This window comes from Gambusia affinis, linkage group LG17 (genome assembly GCF_019740435.1).
Source record: "Gambusia affinis linkage group LG17, SWU_Gaff_1.0, whole genome shotgun sequence".
In the NCBI taxonomy this organism is placed as follows: domain Eukaryota; kingdom Metazoa; phylum Chordata; class Actinopteri; order Cyprinodontiformes; family Poeciliidae; genus Gambusia; species Gambusia affinis.
The window spans coordinates 10,683,218-10,702,086 of record NC_057884.1 but is presented as its reverse complement, the minus strand read 5'-3'; the positions used below and the strand labels follow the sequence as shown (position 1 = coordinate 10,702,086).

The 18,869-nt window shown below is 39.9% G+C and overlaps 1 protein-coding gene across 5 annotated transcripts in view; it reads left to right on the top strand.

The window, feature by feature from the left end:
• znf462 (zinc finger protein 462) overlaps window positions 1-16,547 on the top strand; it is a 53,306-nt gene extending 36,759 nt beyond the window's left edge. For 3 of the 5 annotated variants that reach the window (XM_044096531.1, XM_044096532.1, XM_044096533.1), the window contains exons 5-13: window positions 1,576-2,003; window positions 4,198-4,316; window positions 5,564-5,761; window positions 8,567-8,807; window positions 8,900-9,039; window positions 9,949-10,172; window positions 11,349-11,742; window positions 12,037-12,166; window positions 12,479-16,547. In XM_044096531.1, the coding sequence (XP_043952466.1) occupies window positions 1,576-2,003; window positions 4,198-4,316; window positions 5,564-5,761; window positions 8,567-8,807; window positions 8,900-9,039; window positions 9,949-10,172; window positions 11,349-11,742; window positions 12,037-12,166; window positions 12,479-12,698 (2,094 nt within the window). In that variant the 3' untranslated portion in view covers window positions 12,699-16,547. The remainder of the gene's footprint in view (window positions 1-1,575; window positions 2,004-4,197; window positions 4,317-5,563; window positions 5,762-8,566; window positions 8,808-8,899; window positions 9,040-9,948; window positions 10,173-11,348; window positions 11,743-12,036; window positions 12,167-12,478) is intronic. The other 2 variants (XM_044096534.1, XM_044096535.1) reach the window with 2 other exon arrangements.
• Window positions 16,548-18,869: the final 2,322 nt, after the last annotated feature.

Here is an 18,869-nt window from a genome sequence, read left to right as displayed (position 1 = left end):
TTCATTGCTGACAGAGGCCGTCATCCTCTTTCAGAGAAAATGAGTTGTGCTGTTCTATCCTAAACAAGATGTTGGAGCTGTGAGCTATAACTTTTTAGACAGTCATTGGCAACAGTTTGTGCATTAGTAATCCACTGAGATTGCCACAGAGGGCAACAGGCCTGGGGATCCAACAACATTCTCGGATAGAGGCCTGACTCGTCCATCAAATTTAGCCTGTCTTTACTTGTCCAAGAGAAGATAGGCAGACAAGCACAGAGCATGAAAAAGGAAGTTTTCTAATGCATTTTAGGTAAACTTCTCCTATATATTTTTTTTTGTTACTATCAAAATCTTAAAGAATTTTTTCATATTTTTGTTGGTAACAAGTAGTGTATACAGTAATTGCAATGCGGGACAATAACTGTGCATAACTTTCAGGGTTTTTTTGGGGGGTTTTGTCTTGCTTTCCAAATCAAAACCTGCAAAGTGTTGGGTACATTTGTATGGACACTCCACGAGTACGGTAAATATTTTTGCAAAACCATCCTTCTCCGCCAGCTTTTTGCCTCCAGAGACTGAAATTTTTGTCCATTCCTCCCTAGAAGATCTCAGTCAATTTGGATGGAACACATCTTTGAAGATCAAATTTCACCTTTTGCCACATTTTCTTACGTTGGTCTGAACTTTGTACCATTGCGACACATGAACAGGCTTTGAACCATTCCATTGTAGCTCTAGAGTGGGGTTGCTGTCTTCCTTAAAAGGCAAATCTCTTTAGTCTTCAGACCTTCAAACACAACTAGCCCTTTATTTAGGCCCTTCATTTTATTTAAGAAAACCATACCCACAGTCTGATGCTGCCTCAGCCATGTTTCAACATGGGGATTTTGTGCAGTGTTGGTTTTTCACCACACATGGTGTTCTGCATGCATGCCACACAGATTTTTACTTGAGTAACAATTCACAGCCATGGATCATTTGCGTTTCACATCATAGTTGTTATTGTAAGTTTTAAATTAACATATTTACTTTAATATTTTAAACTTACCATATAAGAGGAAGAGTTAAAAGCAATGTTTTTCAAATGTTATTATGTTTTTTTGTTTTTTCAAATTCAGTTTTAAATCAGGAAGTGCTTCTGATATAAATGAAGAGCAGGCAGTAAGGGTAAATTCAGGAACTGGTTGATTCTGTGGTTGGTGCGTCTTATTTATGGCTGCCTGACGTGCAGGGTCAGGTCCTTCCACGGACAGAATGAGTTTTCTCTTGGCAATAAAGAAAGAGTGCAGTGATTGTCTTTCTGCTCTCCATGGTCGTAGTTACTGACCTGCTTCTCCAGCAGACAAGGAAAGTAAAGGAGAAACTGATGGCTTTTGTTTGCTTCTCTGGTCTGTAAATCAAAACAAAATCCACGCTAAGTTTAATTTCTGACCAAACCAAAGTGATCAGTTACGATGGTTATGGCCTGACATGCTGATTGAGTAATAATAATGAGTTTTAAGCACCACAAATGAATCCAATGGGTTAAAATTTTATTGGTGTATCCATCTCAGTGAACAAACAATTTTCCTTTTCTTTTTCTTTGCTTCACAGCAGGAAGTCACTGACGTACCCCTGACTGTGCCCTCAAACACTCTAACCAACGGCGTCCTGGAGGAGGATGAAGCAGCTGAAGTTGACGGCACCGACGGACCCGAAACCTCATCGTTCATCCCCCCGTTTTCAACTCGTTCCACCGATCAGAACGTTGACGACGTTGACCTGGGGACCCTGGATCCGGACGCGGAGGTTGAGGGAAGAGCGGCCGCTCTCGTGACTACCGCCAGAGCCACGGTGTCGGGGACCCAACTGAATCACCGGCTAGCAACCGGGGGTCACGCGTGCTCCCAGTGCGACCGGGTCTTCATGTCCATGCAGGGGCTGAGGTCCCACGAGAGGAGCCATTCGGCCATGGCTTTGTTCAACAAAGAGGACAAATACAGCTGTCAATACTGCCATTTCGTCTCACCCTTCAGACACAAGTAAGTGAAGAGGAGTCATGCTGCTGATACTTGACATTATTTCCCTCTTCATCTTAGATGCAAATATAGGTTTACACATGAATACAGGGATTTACATACATTCCTGCGTGTGCTCTGTGGCTCACTTGGTCCATTCTAGCAGGTTCAATTTAAAAGACATTAATTAAAGAAAAGAAATTGAATGGATCCCAGAGCTTCCCCATTATGTTACTAAAACATCGTTCCTACATATAGTCTGGAAAAGGAATTAAATTACGGTAGATCCCTGCATCAGTCTGGAAACAGTTTCCATATTTCCTTCTTTCCTTCTTCCTGTCTCTCTTCTGTCCTTCACTTTGTCTGTCCTTGTCTCCCATCCTTTCTTGTGTCATTGCCTTTTTGGTTTCTTCTTGTCTTCTTCCATCATCACATTCTTTGTGTTCTTTGTCTTCCCTGCGCTGTTCTTACTGTCCTTTCCTGTTGTTGTTCTTGCTTGTTCTATTTTCATCCTTCCTCACTTGCATCCTTCCTTTTTTAATTTATTTCTTATCATTCATATCCTCTTTCTGTCCATCTATATTTCTTTCTATCATGGCTGGTTTCCTTCCATATTCATTGTTTTTTTTCTTTCCTACTGTGTATATTTCTGTCCTTCCACCCTTCCTTATTGTCCTCTTGTTCTTGTGTCTTTCCTTTCATAATGTGATCCTTTCCTAACTCCATTCTTGTTATTCAATCTTTGCTTTCCTCACTTTCTTTCCTTCCTTCCTTGTGTCCTATATTTCTTCATTCTGTTTTTTTCTTGTGTCCTTCCCTCTTTCTCCGCATGTTGTGTTCTTTCACTTTCTTTCTTCTTGTCTGGGTTTGTGCTTTTTGCTAAGGCCATATATAAAATCTCCCCAGTGTAAAGATTCATTAGAAATTTTTGTTTTTATTATTAAAAGAATGAGTTTTCTCTTGGCAATAAAGAAAGAGTGCAGTGAATCTGAGTCTGGAACATTTTTGTATTTTTTGCGTTAAAAAGCAACTAACAGCGGGCAAATTTGAAGGACAGCGTTTCTAAACACCGGGTTCATGAATTCAGATGGGAGCAGTGACTAAAAGCTCATATCTGTGGGTGGGCTGGACTTATATTACCGCACCGGTTCTATTAGTTCTGTCTTGAATTAAAAAGAATAAAAACAAAACTAACTCGGGAGTTAAAACATTTCATTCACCCCATTTGTATTGCTCACCAACAGCCTGCCACCTGTTCCTGAGGAAAGCATTTATTTCTCCTAGCTCAGCAAAGGTTTGGAGCCCAGATTGAACTAGTTTTTTCAACACCAGAGCCAGTCAGGAAAAACCTGTTCTAAGCAACCGTTTCTTAGCACACAACCCGGTTTCACAGTTGTCCAAATATCCATTTTGAGCTTTACGATTGTGTGACAATGATAAAAGAATATCTTAATTATTTTGCAGTATATAATTTCTTGAGTTATTACTCAAATCATTTGTGACATTATGTGCTGTAGGTGCACTAATTCTTTTACTTCATTCATATCAGGCAGGGGAAATGGTCTCATTTAGTTTAAAGTGAATCTGCATGCACCATTTGTTGGAGATGTAGCCCCAGTTTCCTACATTTTAAACCATTTCCATAAACACCCTTCCATTCTGACAACATCTGCCGTTTCAATCACCTGGCTGTTGAACTCATTTTGTTCCCAGCACAGTTTTACACCTCGCTTTGTTTACCTGATCGCAATCCCTCCGAATCTCCAATCTTCTCCGAGATTTCCTGCCTGTTAGGAGAGAGAAGGGCAAACATTACAGCGAGAGACAGGACATTTTGGTCCTGCGATTTGTTTTATCTGCCGCAGAGATGGCGAGAGCGAGAGGGAAAGGGAGAATCCTCATCTCCTCTGAGCTCCCAGGTGTAATCCCTCTGCACTGTACATGCCCCGACCCAGAAAGAAGCTGCATTCTCGTGCCACCGCAGAGGTACTGGCGTTAAAAAAACACAGCTCCAACCATCTCCACAGGACACTAACACACTCATTCCCTACAGGGGATTGTGGGTAGATGAGTTCATCCCTCTTGGCTCCATGTTATCCAGTCATTAGCTGTTGTTAGTTAGATGAACTTCATTACCCTTTTCTCCTTTTTCCTCTTCTAATCCAAATATTCCTCCTTTATTTATTTTGTTCTTTTTTCATGTTTTGTGTCACGGCAGTCTGGACAGACATGTGCAGTCTCACCATGGCCACCACAAGCCATTCAAGTGCAAGTTCTGTCCCTTTAAGTCTGCCTACGCGAGCCGCTTGAAGAGCCACCTGCATAAGGCCCACACAGGTAAACACACACCTGCACACAGTTGCATTGAGTCACACATTACAGGAGGAAGCAGAAGGCCTAAACTGCAACAAATTCATTACTATACAGAGCACAGCTTAAGCTCTGTTTCTGTTGAAGCGCAAAGTTGCTTATCTTTAGTTGAGGATAAATGTTAGCTGATGTCTTCTGCTGCTCAACCAGGAACTTGAAATTTTCAAAATGTGACAGATAAAGCTTACTAAGGCAATGATTTTCCAGTCTAACCACTTCTTGTAAAGCCACATTACAGTCAGATCAGATTTGCTACCTTGCTTTTTGAGCACATGCAACAGAAACGAGGAAACTTGATTCTGTGGTGGTGTCACCATGAAGATGTCGGCAACACCGACTGATAAGATTAGCTTTTTAAAATAGCTTGGCCACCAGTTTTACCAGCAGTTTACTATTATGAACCCTTTTAGTGAGATCTCTATAATTAACACAAATTAAAAAAATAGCAATTTATCTTGATGGAAATCAAATGCTAAAATCCTGGTCAGACTTTCAGTTCAGTGCAGAATTTTAAACCACACCCAAATTCCTTCCACTTGGTCTCCAAAGGTCTGTATTTTCTTCAGTGCCTTTTGAAAAGTTTCCATACCCCTTAAAACTATTTTTTTTTTAAATTTCTTGTTATAACCTCGCACATTAATGCATATTACTGGGATTTTACGTGACGCACCAAGACAAAGTGATGTATAAATGTGAAGTGGAAGGAAAACCATTAAAAGATATTTAACATTCTTGACAAATAAAGATCTGAACCTTGATTAGGCCATGCTAACACATTGATCTGAAGCCATTTTATTAAAGCTATAGGGTTGAGAACCATTTTTGACAGCTTCTCACTGGATTGAATATTGGTCCTTGAACTGTCCAAAGCTTTAGATGTAGTTTGTGTTTCACGTTTCTGATTCTTATCACCAGTATCATTTGAAAACCATGTGTCCAATTCACAATTATGTGATTTTAATTTTAATTTGATTAATTTTGTGTTGGTCCAAAAAATACAGTGCAGTTTGTGGTTGTAAAGTCACAAAAGTTCTAGGAGTGCAAATACTTTTACTAGACACCACGAATACAAAGGGGAGCCCAGGTTGTCTTTCCCGTTACAAAATAATACAGATGGCTTTGTTTCTGCAAAAAAATAAAAAAATCTTTGTCAACTGTTTCTCTAATAATGGATAACAATATATATTTTTTAACATTTGTTCATTTCCTTCCAGGTGAGCAGTACACATACAAGTGCTTGTCCTGCCCATTCTCCTCTATGACCATCAGCCAGCTAAAGGAGCATTCTCTGACGGACCACGGCGAGGTTCTGACCCTCCCTAAACTCCGAGCTGCCACCCAGGCTGCACACGCTGCTATCAGGCTCCCCCGACAGGCTGCGCACACTGACCATTCTCATCTGACCACAGATGGTATAACGTCATCTTCAATAACTTTTTCAATAGATGGGAGACTACTCGATAGTATTAGGCGGAGAAGTTGAGAAGTTTTTGAAGGTTTAGGCGGAATGTCTTGGATGCAGATTACAAATGGGCTGGATGGAGATAAAAGTAAAAGTTGCCCTGTGTACTTTCTCAAAGGTTGTGCACATTCTATAGCATTAGTTGGAAGATTTTTTTTTCTCAAGTCAAGCTAGCAAGTTTCACATCAACTATTTTCATTCCCTTTTTTATGTCAGATGTCTTGATGCACTTACAAAGGCAAAATCTGCTTTGGATTCTTGCCTTCCAGGGCTCCCCTCGGTTTCGTCTTTGACGCCTTTTCTTTGCTGAATATGTTTAGTCGAAGCGACGCTCTGGCTGTAGCTTGACACGCTGCTGTGTTTTTTAGGTGTTTCCGTGGTTTTTTTGGGGGGTTTTTCTGCAGCAGCGGCGTTAGCTTGCAGGCTTTTCTTGGCAGCAGCTGTCACCTTGCTGCTGGAGCTGTGGAATCTTCCCTGGAGCCGGAGTGGTGCAGCATTCCTCGGTGCACCATCCACTGCTGTCAGCTGTGCACTAGCAGGACAAATGAAGCATTGAGAGAGAGCAGAGCTGACATATTGAATGTCTCCATGCTGCGTCAAACCAGCCACCTTCCGCTGAATATCTGGAATTCAGACCGAGCAAGTCTTTTTTTGTTCTTCCTTGTGAAGATCACCTGGTCAATTGCCTTTGTTTTTACAAGCAAAATTTATCCAGTTTTCCTTCGAATTATGTCAGTAATCGAACTGACACTCAAACCTGAAAATATGTAAGCTGATGATGTGGCTGTAATTTTGATCCTTCAACAGTGGAAACAGGAGCTCCGGCTCTATTTCATTCAAATCACCACTGAATTTGCTTTGTTTCTGCTTTTTTTTTTTTTTTTTTTATTCCACAGTGCAGAGAGGATAATAAAACATTAATCAGTTGTGAACATCTGAACTTCTCTAGCTCGTCTGCAAATGTCTGAAATCGGAGCTTAGAAAAAAAAAATTTTAAGTGCAAGCTTTCCTTTTGTAGTTCTTCTCACTTTGAGTGCTGAATTCAGCTTTTCCTACATGGATACATAATCTATTAGTGTGCCTTCCGCTTATTTATTGATGTGTTGGAGGCTCAAAGTAGGACGAAAGCATGAGCCCAATCACTGATATCATAGACCCTTGGGAGAGGGGGAAGGAGGACGAAGATGACTGAAGATGCTCATGCTTACTCTCTTATACCTACGATGGTGAAATTGCCCAGTTTAATGCAGCAAATCAATCCAGTGCTGTAGCAGTAGGTAGATTACTTTGTTATACACAAGACGTGTATGAATTAAACAAATGAGGCTGTAATATGAACAGACTTGCAGATGCACGCTTGAAGCTTAAGTTACACAAAATGAAGGCAGTTTGTGACTTCAGTGACTTCGGGCTCTAACTTGAAGTTTCTTTTGTTTGTGGGGCAAGCAGATTTTATTTGATTTACGTTCATATTTTATAGGAATAACTCAAAAACCTCAAGTCTGCCATATATCAGCAAACTGAGGCCTTGTTTTGTCTTCATAATGCGGAGGTCCGCTTAAGTTCCTCATATATAAGTTTCAGTGGTGCGATTAGCTCGGATACCAGTAGCATGATAAATAAGCAGAAAATATGCAAATATGCGTTTATCATCCTGAAAGCTACAGGTTGGTCATACATAGGAGAAAATATTTTTTGTAGTCTGGAGATGAGGGAAATATCAATTTATATGGATATTAAATTTGTCAATATAAAATGCTGTATTTCAGTTTCAGTTAAGTTTGTTTTTATGTTGGCTAGTTCCGGAAAGAGCCAAACCTCTTGTACCATTCTAATAAGTTATTCTTCAATTATAAAACCTGAAGTAAAATAAGTTTTTTTTTTTTTTCAACAAAATTAGGATGTTCAGTCCCATTATTCAAAACTGTGACATTTTGCCGTAATCACAGTTGTAACTCTGTTGGTCTGTTTCCAGCTACTTTAATGACTGTTATTTTTGCAGATAAATCTATTAGAATGTTGTTGTTTTTTTATTCAACTAGAATGATGGAGAGGGTTGTGAACAGCCATTATCAGGTCTTTGATATGAAGGTCTGGACTCTGACCTGGCCACCATAAAACATGATTATGCTTTGATCAGAGCCTTTCCATTTTATCTCTGGCTGTGCGATTAGGTTGTTGTCCTGCTGGAAAGTGAACCTCTGCCCAGACTCATGTCTTTAGGTGACTTTAACAAGATTTCTCATAGGATTGCTTTTTGTTTAGTTCCATCCCTTCTCTCATCATCTCTGACCAGCTTCCCTATTCACAATTTTCCATCGAGAAGCTATTTTCAGGTTGCTTTCAGCAGCAGCGTTTTTATGTTGCAGTGCAACAATGGCTTTCTTCCAACATTTAAGATAACTGGATAGAAGTTGCTCCGTTCAGAGATTCTCGCACCTGAGCTATGACTCTCTGCAGCCCCCACAGAGTTACCACAGGCTTTTTGGATGTTTTTCTGATTGCTTTTCTTGCCCGTTCTGCCAGTTTAGGTGGACGGTCATGTTTCAGTAGTCTTGCCATACTGTTTCTGTTTTAAAAGGTTTCATTGGGCAGTGTTACATGAACTGTCCAAAGCTTGGAATATTGCTTTATAACCTTTCACACAGTCCTTCATTCTTGACATGTCTGGTGTGTGGTCTGTAATTAACAGCTGGATTTTTCCTGAGATGAATTGGTTGTAATATTCCCTTTCTCTCTCCTGCCTCTTTCTTAGATCCGTCAGATCTGGAGCCAGCTGATGTTTGTGAGGAACTCACTCACTACAAGCTGGCTTCCCGGAGTCAGATGTCTTTAAACTTTCAACCCGGCGGCTCCACACCGTGTGGCCTGCTCACATGCGAGTTCTGCGAGTTCAGCTCCGGATACATGCAGAGTCTGCGGCGGCACTACAGGGACCGCCACGGCGGCAAGAAGCTCTTCAAGTGCAAAGACTGCTCCTTTTTCACCTGCTGCAAGTGAGAGAAAACTCCCCGCCTTCATTCAAAGTGCTCCGTTTTATGTTGAAATATTATTAAGGGTGCAAAATCCATCCGTAAATGTTTTTCAGGGATAACTTTTCACTGCATGCCGAGGCTGGACACAGCAACAGTGGAAGCGGGGATTTACCTAAGGAACTGCACTGCCCTCTCTGCCTCTATCACACCAAACACAAGAGCAACATGATTGACCACATTGTTCTGCACAGAGGTACGCATTACTGGTCATGGGAAGTACGAGTTTTACAGGAGTGGTCCGAGATTTTTGCTGTTTGTTTATATCAGTGCCAACTCCACTATTGTTCCAAGGTTCCAACATACACATCGAGTAAAGAGTTAATATAAGAATGTTTTAACAATTTGACTTATTTAACATCCCATTCTAATTTATAGATACTTATTATTTATTTTTGACATACAGTGTATTTTTATTTAAGGGTTTAATTCTAAGATTCATGTGTAACAATTTGAAATTCAACTTTATCTATTCTGTACAATGAATGAACTTGAGCTTAAGGTTTAAAAAAAATTAGTTTAGCTTTCTTTATTTTATTTGAACTTAACATTTTTTGTCTCAGTTTAGCCACATTTCCCTTAGTTTGGGTCAGTTTGCCTTAAGTTTCTCTTTTTAAGTCAGTTAAAAAGAGATACCTCTTCAAATAAGGTTCTTGGTTGGGTCATGTTTAAAAGAACCTGTCAGTTCTTTAAATAAACTTTCCATTAACTTACCCTTTATGAATCTGTGTTTTCAGTTTAGAACGGTTTTATTTCTATTTGACATTTTTATGGTAGTGGAGGCAGGAGATTTTCTGTAATGCGTTAAATGTAAGCCTCGACCTAGTGTGTATAAGTCAGACATAAACAGTAACATTTTAGTTTCAGAGACTGGAAACTGCTGCTTCTTTACTTTTTTCTTGCCCTGGGGTCTCTCGCTGGTTCCCTGGCAACCTCGTGGTGACGTCAACACTACAGGAAGTCCCAGTGCTCTGTTTGCTTTTCCTCACAACAGCCCACAAAATGTGCAGCACTGCACACATATCTAATTTACATTCACGCAAATCTTCCTCCTCCTCTTCCCGTCTATTAAAATGAAACTAATTTTCACTCCCCTCTCCATCAGAAGATCGTGTGGCTCCTCTGGAGATCAGCCGCTCCAAGCTGTCGCGTCACCTAGAGGGCCTTGTGTTTCGCTGCCACAAGTGCACCTTCACATGCTCAAGTGACCATGCCCTGCAGCTCCATCTGCAGAAGCATGACGAGCTTAAGCCCTACCAGTGCCAGCTCTGCTACTATGACAGCAGCCGCAGCAGCCAGCTAGAGGAGCACCTTCGCCTTGAGCACAAGGTCAGTTGGAGACCAGTATGTGCGGTTTTGCATAGCTACATTTTCCATGGATACACAGAAACTATGAGCAGACTTTCAATGAGCAGAGACTTGTTGGGTGAACTACACCAGGGAGTCTATTAGCAGCAGAAGAAATGAATACCTTTATAATTAGGTTAAAATGAAAGAAAAGAGAAAAAAAAAGCTGCACTTGGGATGTTTCAGAAAGGAAACTTTTCTTTGATGGTTGCAAAAACAAATAAACTATCTTTACCTTAAAGAGACTCTGTATCTAAGATTATTTCAGCCTTTTATAACTACTATACATGTTGTGATATCATTACACATTTATGTTGCAGCAGGTGTTTCTCCATTTATCCACTGGCAATGAGTAGATGTATCATAAGTTTTTTGGATTTATTTTGTTTTTCTCTGGAATCTAAATCCTTCAAAAACCTCAATTTCTAATAAAAATTCTTTTAAAAGTATGATGAAGAGAGCAGCACCGTTTCAGGGTGAAGCGAAAGAATTCAGAGATCGATTTTTTTGTGCTGAGAGCATTACAGAGCACCATTCACCTAATTCTTCAGCAGGTGTTTCACAAAGTGCAAAAGAAAGAATAACCTCTTTTAATCTGTTTCAGGTTATCAAGAGGTTCTAAAAAAATCATCAATGTAACTAAATACATGTCTGAATAACTGCATTTTGTGACTCTTATAATCATAGCTCTATATAATACAAAATTCCAGGCCTTCTAAAAAGCAAAGGTCTCAAAACTATCTCAAAACTCAGAAGAGAACATAAACATTGCTATTTCATTCCGATCGTTCTGATTATACAATTTTTAAACACAAACCTGTTTTGCTTTTATGTTTAATGCTCTAAACAATAGGCTGATCTTGTTTGGATCTGGTAATTCTAGCTTTTATAAGCATATAAAAGTCACCGAATGCTCCTGATCCAAATTAAAATGAAAGTAAAAAACTTTCTTTAGAAAAGCTTTGTTTTGTTTTTTTCTTTGTATGTAACATTTTTATCTTTAAAGCAATTTAACTTGCCAGTGAATATCCTGTCTTTAAAAAGTGAAATAAAGGTGTCAGTTTTGCACTGTTCTTGAGTTGCAGTATTTTAAACACCTCCAAATGAAAGATATAATTAAAGCTCTTAACGGAACGCTGACATCTTGTTTCTGACAAGGTCATCCGTAACTTTGAGCTGATGGGCCGAGTCAACCTGGACCAGCTGGAGATGCTAAATGAGCAAGAGAGCAGCGCAGAGGAGGAAGCTGAGAGCGAAATTCTGGAGATGGTGGCGGACGGAGAGGCCACCATGCAGGGGGAGGAAGAGGAGGAGGAGGACGACGAGGTGGATGACGATGACGACGAAGGAATGGAAATCATTGAGAACATGGTGGATGACCAGGAGGAGACGGATGACAAAGACGGGGAGGAAAACATCAGAGAGGACGGGGCAAATGAGGCGGTGGAGGAAGAGGAGCAAGAAGAGGAAGAACTGCAGGAGGAGGAGGAAGATGATGAAGAAGAGGAACAAGAAGTCAAGGAGGTAGTGAAGGAAAACACTGTCCCGCAAGGTAAAAATCCACATCAACCAAAGGCACTTCTTGTATGAAATGTTTATGGGACATAAGAAGAAATAATTTAACACATTTTTTACAGCGTCAGAGTTATAAACTAATATTTAAATGAGCAACTATTTCCATCAGATACAAAGAGGTAGAAATGGCAACAACTGATAAATTTACATAAATTTACATTGCTTTAAAAGTTTAAAATGTGACTTGATTACCAATTTCTATGATTTTCTTGGGCTGTAAATGGCTCACTTTGTGCTGAAGTTAACCATTTGTTTCAACTCCGTTTTCCAGAAGTTCTTGCGTCTCCCAGCAGCACCAGCTCTGGGCCAAGCGGCGGAGAGAAGCGACTTCCCTGCGAGTTCTGTGGCCGCTGCTTCACCAACAGCCTAGAATGGGAGAGGCACGTCCTGCGACACGGCATGTAAGTCTCAGCACTGCTGTATCCATCTGGGCTTTTCTCTCTCTTTTTTTTTTCTTTTCTCTCTGCTTCTCTCCCTCTAACTCTCTCTCTTTCTCTCACATATTTGTTCTAAAAATGGACCAAACGTTGACTGGAAGCTGCTAGTTTCACTCTGGAAAAGTATGGGTTTTGGAATTTGCTGTCGGAGCCCGGAAATGAATTTGTTCCATGGATTACATCTGCCAAAGTTGTGCCGCCAGGAAGCTGAATTTTGTGTAAGGAATGCAACTCGTCTTACATGTCTTTCCTTCATGTCCCCTCCTTCATCTCCAGGGTAGTTAACAACACGCGACTGGACCCCGGCTCCACGTCAGCTGCTGAGGCCTCGGCTCCGTCCTCCAGTGACTCCTTTGTTAATGCGGACTCAAGACTGGACCTGGCCAGTAACGGCAAAGAGGACGAAGATCCCACTGATCTCTCACTGACAAGTCAAAGCCAGTATGTGGAGGACAAAGAAATGCTTCACACCAAAACGGATCAGCAGTCTCCTTAAACTGATTGTAGCGACTTCATGCTTAAAACAATTGGAAAAAAATCAGCGCAGAAACCTTTGGGAGGTTAAAATTGAAAGAAAAGTGACTTTTATCAGTTGGTGCATTAGTAGATTTTTTTTTTAGGTGTTACATATATAAGTATTAGGTTGTGCTGCATAAAAAACGTCTGAGCCCTTTTAAGTGGGCAGTCCCCTTGGACAGAACTTAATATATTGGTAACCAATAGTGAACAGAACTCTTTTATCGCTGACATTCTGGTCACATCCACCAAGAAAGATCCCTGCCTTGACGAAACCAAGCTATTTATGAAGAATATTGTCCAAATCAATAACTTAAAGTTAGCATTTTATTATTTCAAGCCTCTTTTGCTTCCAGGTTTGGTGAATTTTACCTTTAAGCCAACAATGGGTGAAAGAGGTAAACGTTTGCCCCACCGAACAGCGACCAGTTCTTACTCCTTGGTAAAATTTGGGACTTTTCTTCCATCCTGTGTTAAAAATGTGTGGGAATATTCCTTAGAAATAATGGCACCTTACCTATGTTAGTAAAAATCAAAAATGATCTTTTCCCCATTTTAGAGATTTTGAACATTTTTTCCAGCCTTTGTAGCAAATTGCTATAATCTAGGTCCCTTTATATTATATTATACTGAGTATAAGCCTTCAACCTGTGATGCCCGACTCCTTTAACCTTTTCTTTTTGTCTGTCCTAATGGTGAATTTACACAACCCCCCTTTATCCCTGTCAGATTCATGTTGTTAATAGACTTAGAGATATGTTTCAAGTGTCATATCTGTATTCATGTCCATTCAAAAATGAGCTGCAACTGGCTTAAAAATAATGGCCTCTTGACAAAGGCTAATTACACTTGTCTTTTCAGTGCTGATTGTTGGATTAGGTGTGTGCAACCACATCTGCAGAGACCCAGACAACATGAATTGAACCACAGGTTTACTGGGTTACACCGTGCACAGAATCAGACCACAGTGGGTTCAGACCTCGTCTGTGTTTTGAAACCAGTGCCTTACAATAAAACTCCTCTACTGGCAAATATACTATATATAGCTTAGAATAGCTGGTTCTTTAATGAAACCTAGAGTTTTAATACAAATACATATGTATATATCTATGTTGCTCCCCCCCCAGAGTTGAAGACATCATTCAACAACCAGTTCTACTTCTATTGGTCAAACATAGCAAACTCCTTGTTCTTTCAAGATCAGAAAGATGCACATCAGTCCAGTGGCCCAAAGCGGTCGAAAGCCCCATGGTCTCCATGACCTTAGCGATCGTTCAAATGCTGCTCAGTCACTGCAGGTTTTGACTGCTCTCCTTGTTGTCTTGCAGCAAGAAGTCTTACGCATTCTGTGTCACCTCTGCAGTAGGATGTTTTCTGAGAGACATGCATGAAGCATTTTGAACAGTAGAAGACGGTGTGTCCACCTCCGATCTTTTATTTTCTTCTGTTCTTGGTGAGCAAGGATTGTCTGAGTCATTGCTTGGTGCGATGCTTTTTGTTGCAGCAGTGCAATGGCAGAGCCCTCGATGGGCGCTGGTGCTACCGAGGCTCCTGCAGAAATCACTCAGGACTCTGCGCCCACTTCGATGGTCATCATCACCATCATCTCACCACAGAGGTTTTGTGAACAGGGTTTTTGATACACACCAGAAGACTTCTTCTAGATCCTGCAGGGAACATTCCACATTCTGGCTGATTTGGAGTATCATAGTCCAGTCTTGGAGTAGTGAGAGCTGGTCTAATGTATCCTTCGCTATTATTTGCTAAGCTTTGGTAACAAACACCAACAGTCAGATTTCCATTGTCATGTTTATTGATGCAGTTGGCTGAAATATAGGTGGTAAACCTTAGACACATTAACATTCAGGAGGGTTACACCCAGACAATTTCGTTCATTAAAAAATGGAATTTGCATTCTTAAGTCTTTTTTTAAAGACTTGAATTAAATTCTGAGGGATACAAGAGAAATTTTCTGCAACATTATGTCTGTTTGGGCTTTCATTAGCAGTCGGTTTTGCTTTTTTATTTTTAAGAAGACTAAAAAGTTTACTTTTTTTAATAATTTGCTTGCAAGTCCTTAAAAATTATAAAATAAATTTAGGGTGGAAGCAGTTCCTGTTCCGTTTTGGAAAGAAAAATCACAGAAAAGACAAGTGTAAGCAAAGCAGAAAGTTCCAGATACCGGTACACATATACCTGACTTTTTATGAGGTAAAAGAAATACTGTTAAACTCTTATTCTGTGTTGATAAACATGTAGTAGTTCACATTTGTGTGCTGTTTTTCTTTTCTTTTTTTATTACTTTTATGGTGGTTTATCTTGTTGATCTTGAAAAAAAGCAGAGATTGTATTTGTTGGAAGTTGCTGCTTAAATGCCCTGAAGCCTTATGAGACAATGATTCTGTTCAATTCGTGTCCAATTTGAGTAAAACCGACAGGAAACGGTGAACAATCTGTGATTTAAAAAAAAAAAAAAAACAGCGGATAGCTCTGATTTTAAAATTTGTTCAGGAGCACAACAAATGAAGCTGTGTTCTCGGTACCAAAATATTTATGAAGCCTGCTGTCTTTGCTGCTGTACTTGTCATTTTATTATGATTATTATTATTATTATTATTATTTGCATTGAACTGTCAATGGAGATGGTGAATTCTAGGTTTGGACCTCGGAATCCTTGGATTATAGTTCAACATGTAGGAACCCAGGAAAGCTACATATTTACAGCCATGTATAGAAAACAAAACTTCTTGTTAAGTGTGTTAACTGTGGTGTTTCAGAAAGGATAAATCAACCCTGTTTTCCTTTGGGTGGTTTTTTTTATGTTTTTTGTTTTTTTTTCAGGGGAAGAAAAAAAATGAAGATAACCTTTAGAGACTTTTGAATCTCAATTCCAACGTTATCGAGCTGTTGTACGTCTAGTTTCTTTTTTTGTGCAGCGAAGGAGCAGAAAGGAAGCATAAAAGGAAACTTATGCACTTCTCAATAATCGGCCAGGGATGTTATTGTGGCGAATGAAGAGATGACGCACACAATAGTTCATCTGGAAGCATGAACCGCTTGGGTCCTCTTCTGAGCTTCGCCACCATATGGGTTTCTAGTCAGCCTATAGATGTAGCCGGTCCACGTCTCCAAAATCGTGTCGCTCCACTGTGTTCTCTTAATTAACAGAAAATGGTGACGACTTGTTTAGACCACGTCTACCTGCTCATAATCTCATAATCTTTCCAGTCAACAAGAAGTGAAGAAAGCAGCCCTTATTTGCTCCTCGGTTCCTGAAGTAACTTAAATCCAGTTGAGTTGGTGCTCAATTTTAAAAGCTGTTTTCCCGTTTTGCAGAACAGACCCGTCTCCCCTCCCAGAAGGGAAAAGCCGTTGAAAGTAGTTGTCGTAGGAATACAGTTTTATTGCCCAGCCCTGTGTAAACCAGAGGATGAGTCTGGACAAGTGTGGCCATGAAGCTGTCGGCCTGGTATAGTTTGTTGTTCCGTGATGATCTTTGATGAATCCTTCACTGTGTTCAGGATCCAGACTGTAAAAATCCCCAGTTTACCAAATGTCCCCACCCTTGCTGAAGACACACTGGATACTTGTATATATGTTTAGTTTGTTTCAAAAGCATTTCTCTTTTCAGACTGTTGTCTCCATAGTTTGAAACTAGAATCTCTCCTTGCCTTTTTTTTCCTATATACATCTGATTACCTGATGGCGGGTTGTGATGTTGCCTAGAATGATTGTTTACAATTTTATTCCATTTATCTCTGGATATTCTGTAAATATTGTAATTCATTGTCTTTTTTTAACTTGATAATAAAGTTATCAGAATACTGAATGTTGTTTTCCTCTCTGCTCTAAAATGTCCTGTAAAATGTCGTGTCCTTGAAAATAACACAAAGGAAAACTAAAGCTTTATGATGAGGTTTGATGTTATTTTAAAATAATTAATTCATGTAGTTAAATCATCATTTCCTGATTTAACTAAACTTCCCTTCGAGAACGGAATTAGAGTTGTAGAATATTTCTAAGCACTTTCCAACTCTAGGGAGTGAAAGTTTTGCCAATTAGTCTGCAAAACAAAGCCTTGAACAGAGAACATCTGTAAACTGACATTTCCAGGTCTGGCTGCAGATTCTCATTTGGATTCAGGTCTTGACTTTGACTACGCCATTCTAACATGAAATTAAAATGATGTGACTTAAACTGCTCAGTTTGTATGTTTAGGATCATCCTACTGAAAGGTGATTGAAGCTCCTATATTTGTCCCCATTATCTCTGACTAAGTTTCCTGTCCTTGTTAAAGAAAATGATCACCGCAATATGGTGCTCCTCATGGCTCTCTAACAACGATTGTTTTCTATTTTAATCTCTTTCTTTTTGATCTTTTTGATCTCTGTTTAGTTTTTTTCTAGTTAGCCAATTCTCTTTCCATTTTCTGATGGTGGTTTGAACAGTGCTCTGTAAGCACCCTGACCTGCCTGCTGTGTTCCTTGGTCTTTATGATGCTGTTTGATCTCTAACGTTCTCCAACAAAACTATGAGGCCTTCACAGAGCAGCTGGGGTTATACTGACCTTAAAACATCTGAAGGTAATAGGCTGCACTGGATTCTGTTTAGGGCTATCAGACCTGAGACTGGAGTTTTTATTATTTTATTCTAAACAAATGTTGAAAAAAATGTCTTGCAGTAACAACCTTTGGTGTTGGTCTGTCACATAATAAAATAAAATACACAGATGTTTGTGGTTGCAATGTGTAGAAATTCTCAAACGGTCATGGACGATGAAAAGATCGCTTTGGGTTTCTTCTTTTTGAGGGTAAGGTCTGTAAGCAGTGGCTCCAATCTTAATTTAGAAATGAATGGTCAATGCATTGAGCAGGTTTCAGAAGTGAATTATTGTGGATTTGTTCTGGATTCTCATTTATAAATTGAAAATCATAGTAAAATGATGAGGACAGTTGCAAAAGCCAACCTTCATATACCTACAGTACAGACAAAAAGTTTGGACACAGCTTCTAATTGAATTCAAATAGTAATTCATGGTGCATTCAGCAAGAATCTTAAGGTATCTTTTTGTCAAATCCTCTTTAGTCAAACTGCTTTTTTCTGTGCAAGCAATTATTTGCATGAAGTTATTTACCTGAGGATTTCAAACTGATTACAGTCTGGCAAATTTTCAGAATAACACAGGAGTTTTAAAGAAGACCAGGCTTGCAGACATGTAAACACCCAGCACATGGTTTAGTGATGGTCCTCATTTTATTGTGGCCTGTTTGAGGAAGATACTTTTAGGACTTATGTGCTTGCTATAATTTTTTACTCTCTTTAAAAGTATTCTATGTTATTAAATGCCCATCTACGGTGATGCATTATAAATTAACCAAAGCTATAAATACTATGATGGACAGATGGAAACTGAATAAAATAGGTAGTCACTGTGCTTGTCAGTAGCTTTCATTGGCTACAACCCTCCAGTCATCTGTTTTCCTCGTAACTACTCTCCACACCCTACAAGAACTCCGCTGACCGAAACCACGCATGTTTTTGAGTATCTGTTCAAGACACTTGCAATCCGGCAGGACAGATGTTTTCGAAAAAACGGCTTCAAGTTTTCGGGAAGTCTATGGACACAGTTTCTTTTTGTTTAGTTTTTTTTCACTGAAATTCTCATTTTCACATCCTTCCCTACTCTGCCTGCTTAAGGTGGGGGAGAGAGGGCTGAGTCTTTATTTCACATGTCTAACATCATCTCTTAAAAATATCTTCGAGTCACCAGGGATCAGACTGTAATCTCTGCAGCTCTTCACTTCAGAGGAGGACGATGGCAGACTGACGACCCCTGGAGACAGGAGCAGGAGACACAGTCACAGAGAGGGAGAGGAGAGGGGAAAAGAGGACAACAGTACAGCTGCCGAGTGGAGCAGCATAAGGAATGCCTGATGAGAGGATGCATAGGCCAAGGCCAGTGAGGCCACTGCTCCTTCTGTGAAAACGTGATGGAGGCGGGGGTAGCCTGAGTAGAGAGGAGGATCTCAAGATGTGAGAAGAGCAGGCCATGCAAAGAGATGCAGAAGGACAGAAAGAGAAGTGGAAGATGAAGATTGACTAAGACTCCACAATATGGCAGAACACCTCAATTATTTTATTTTTTGTAGTT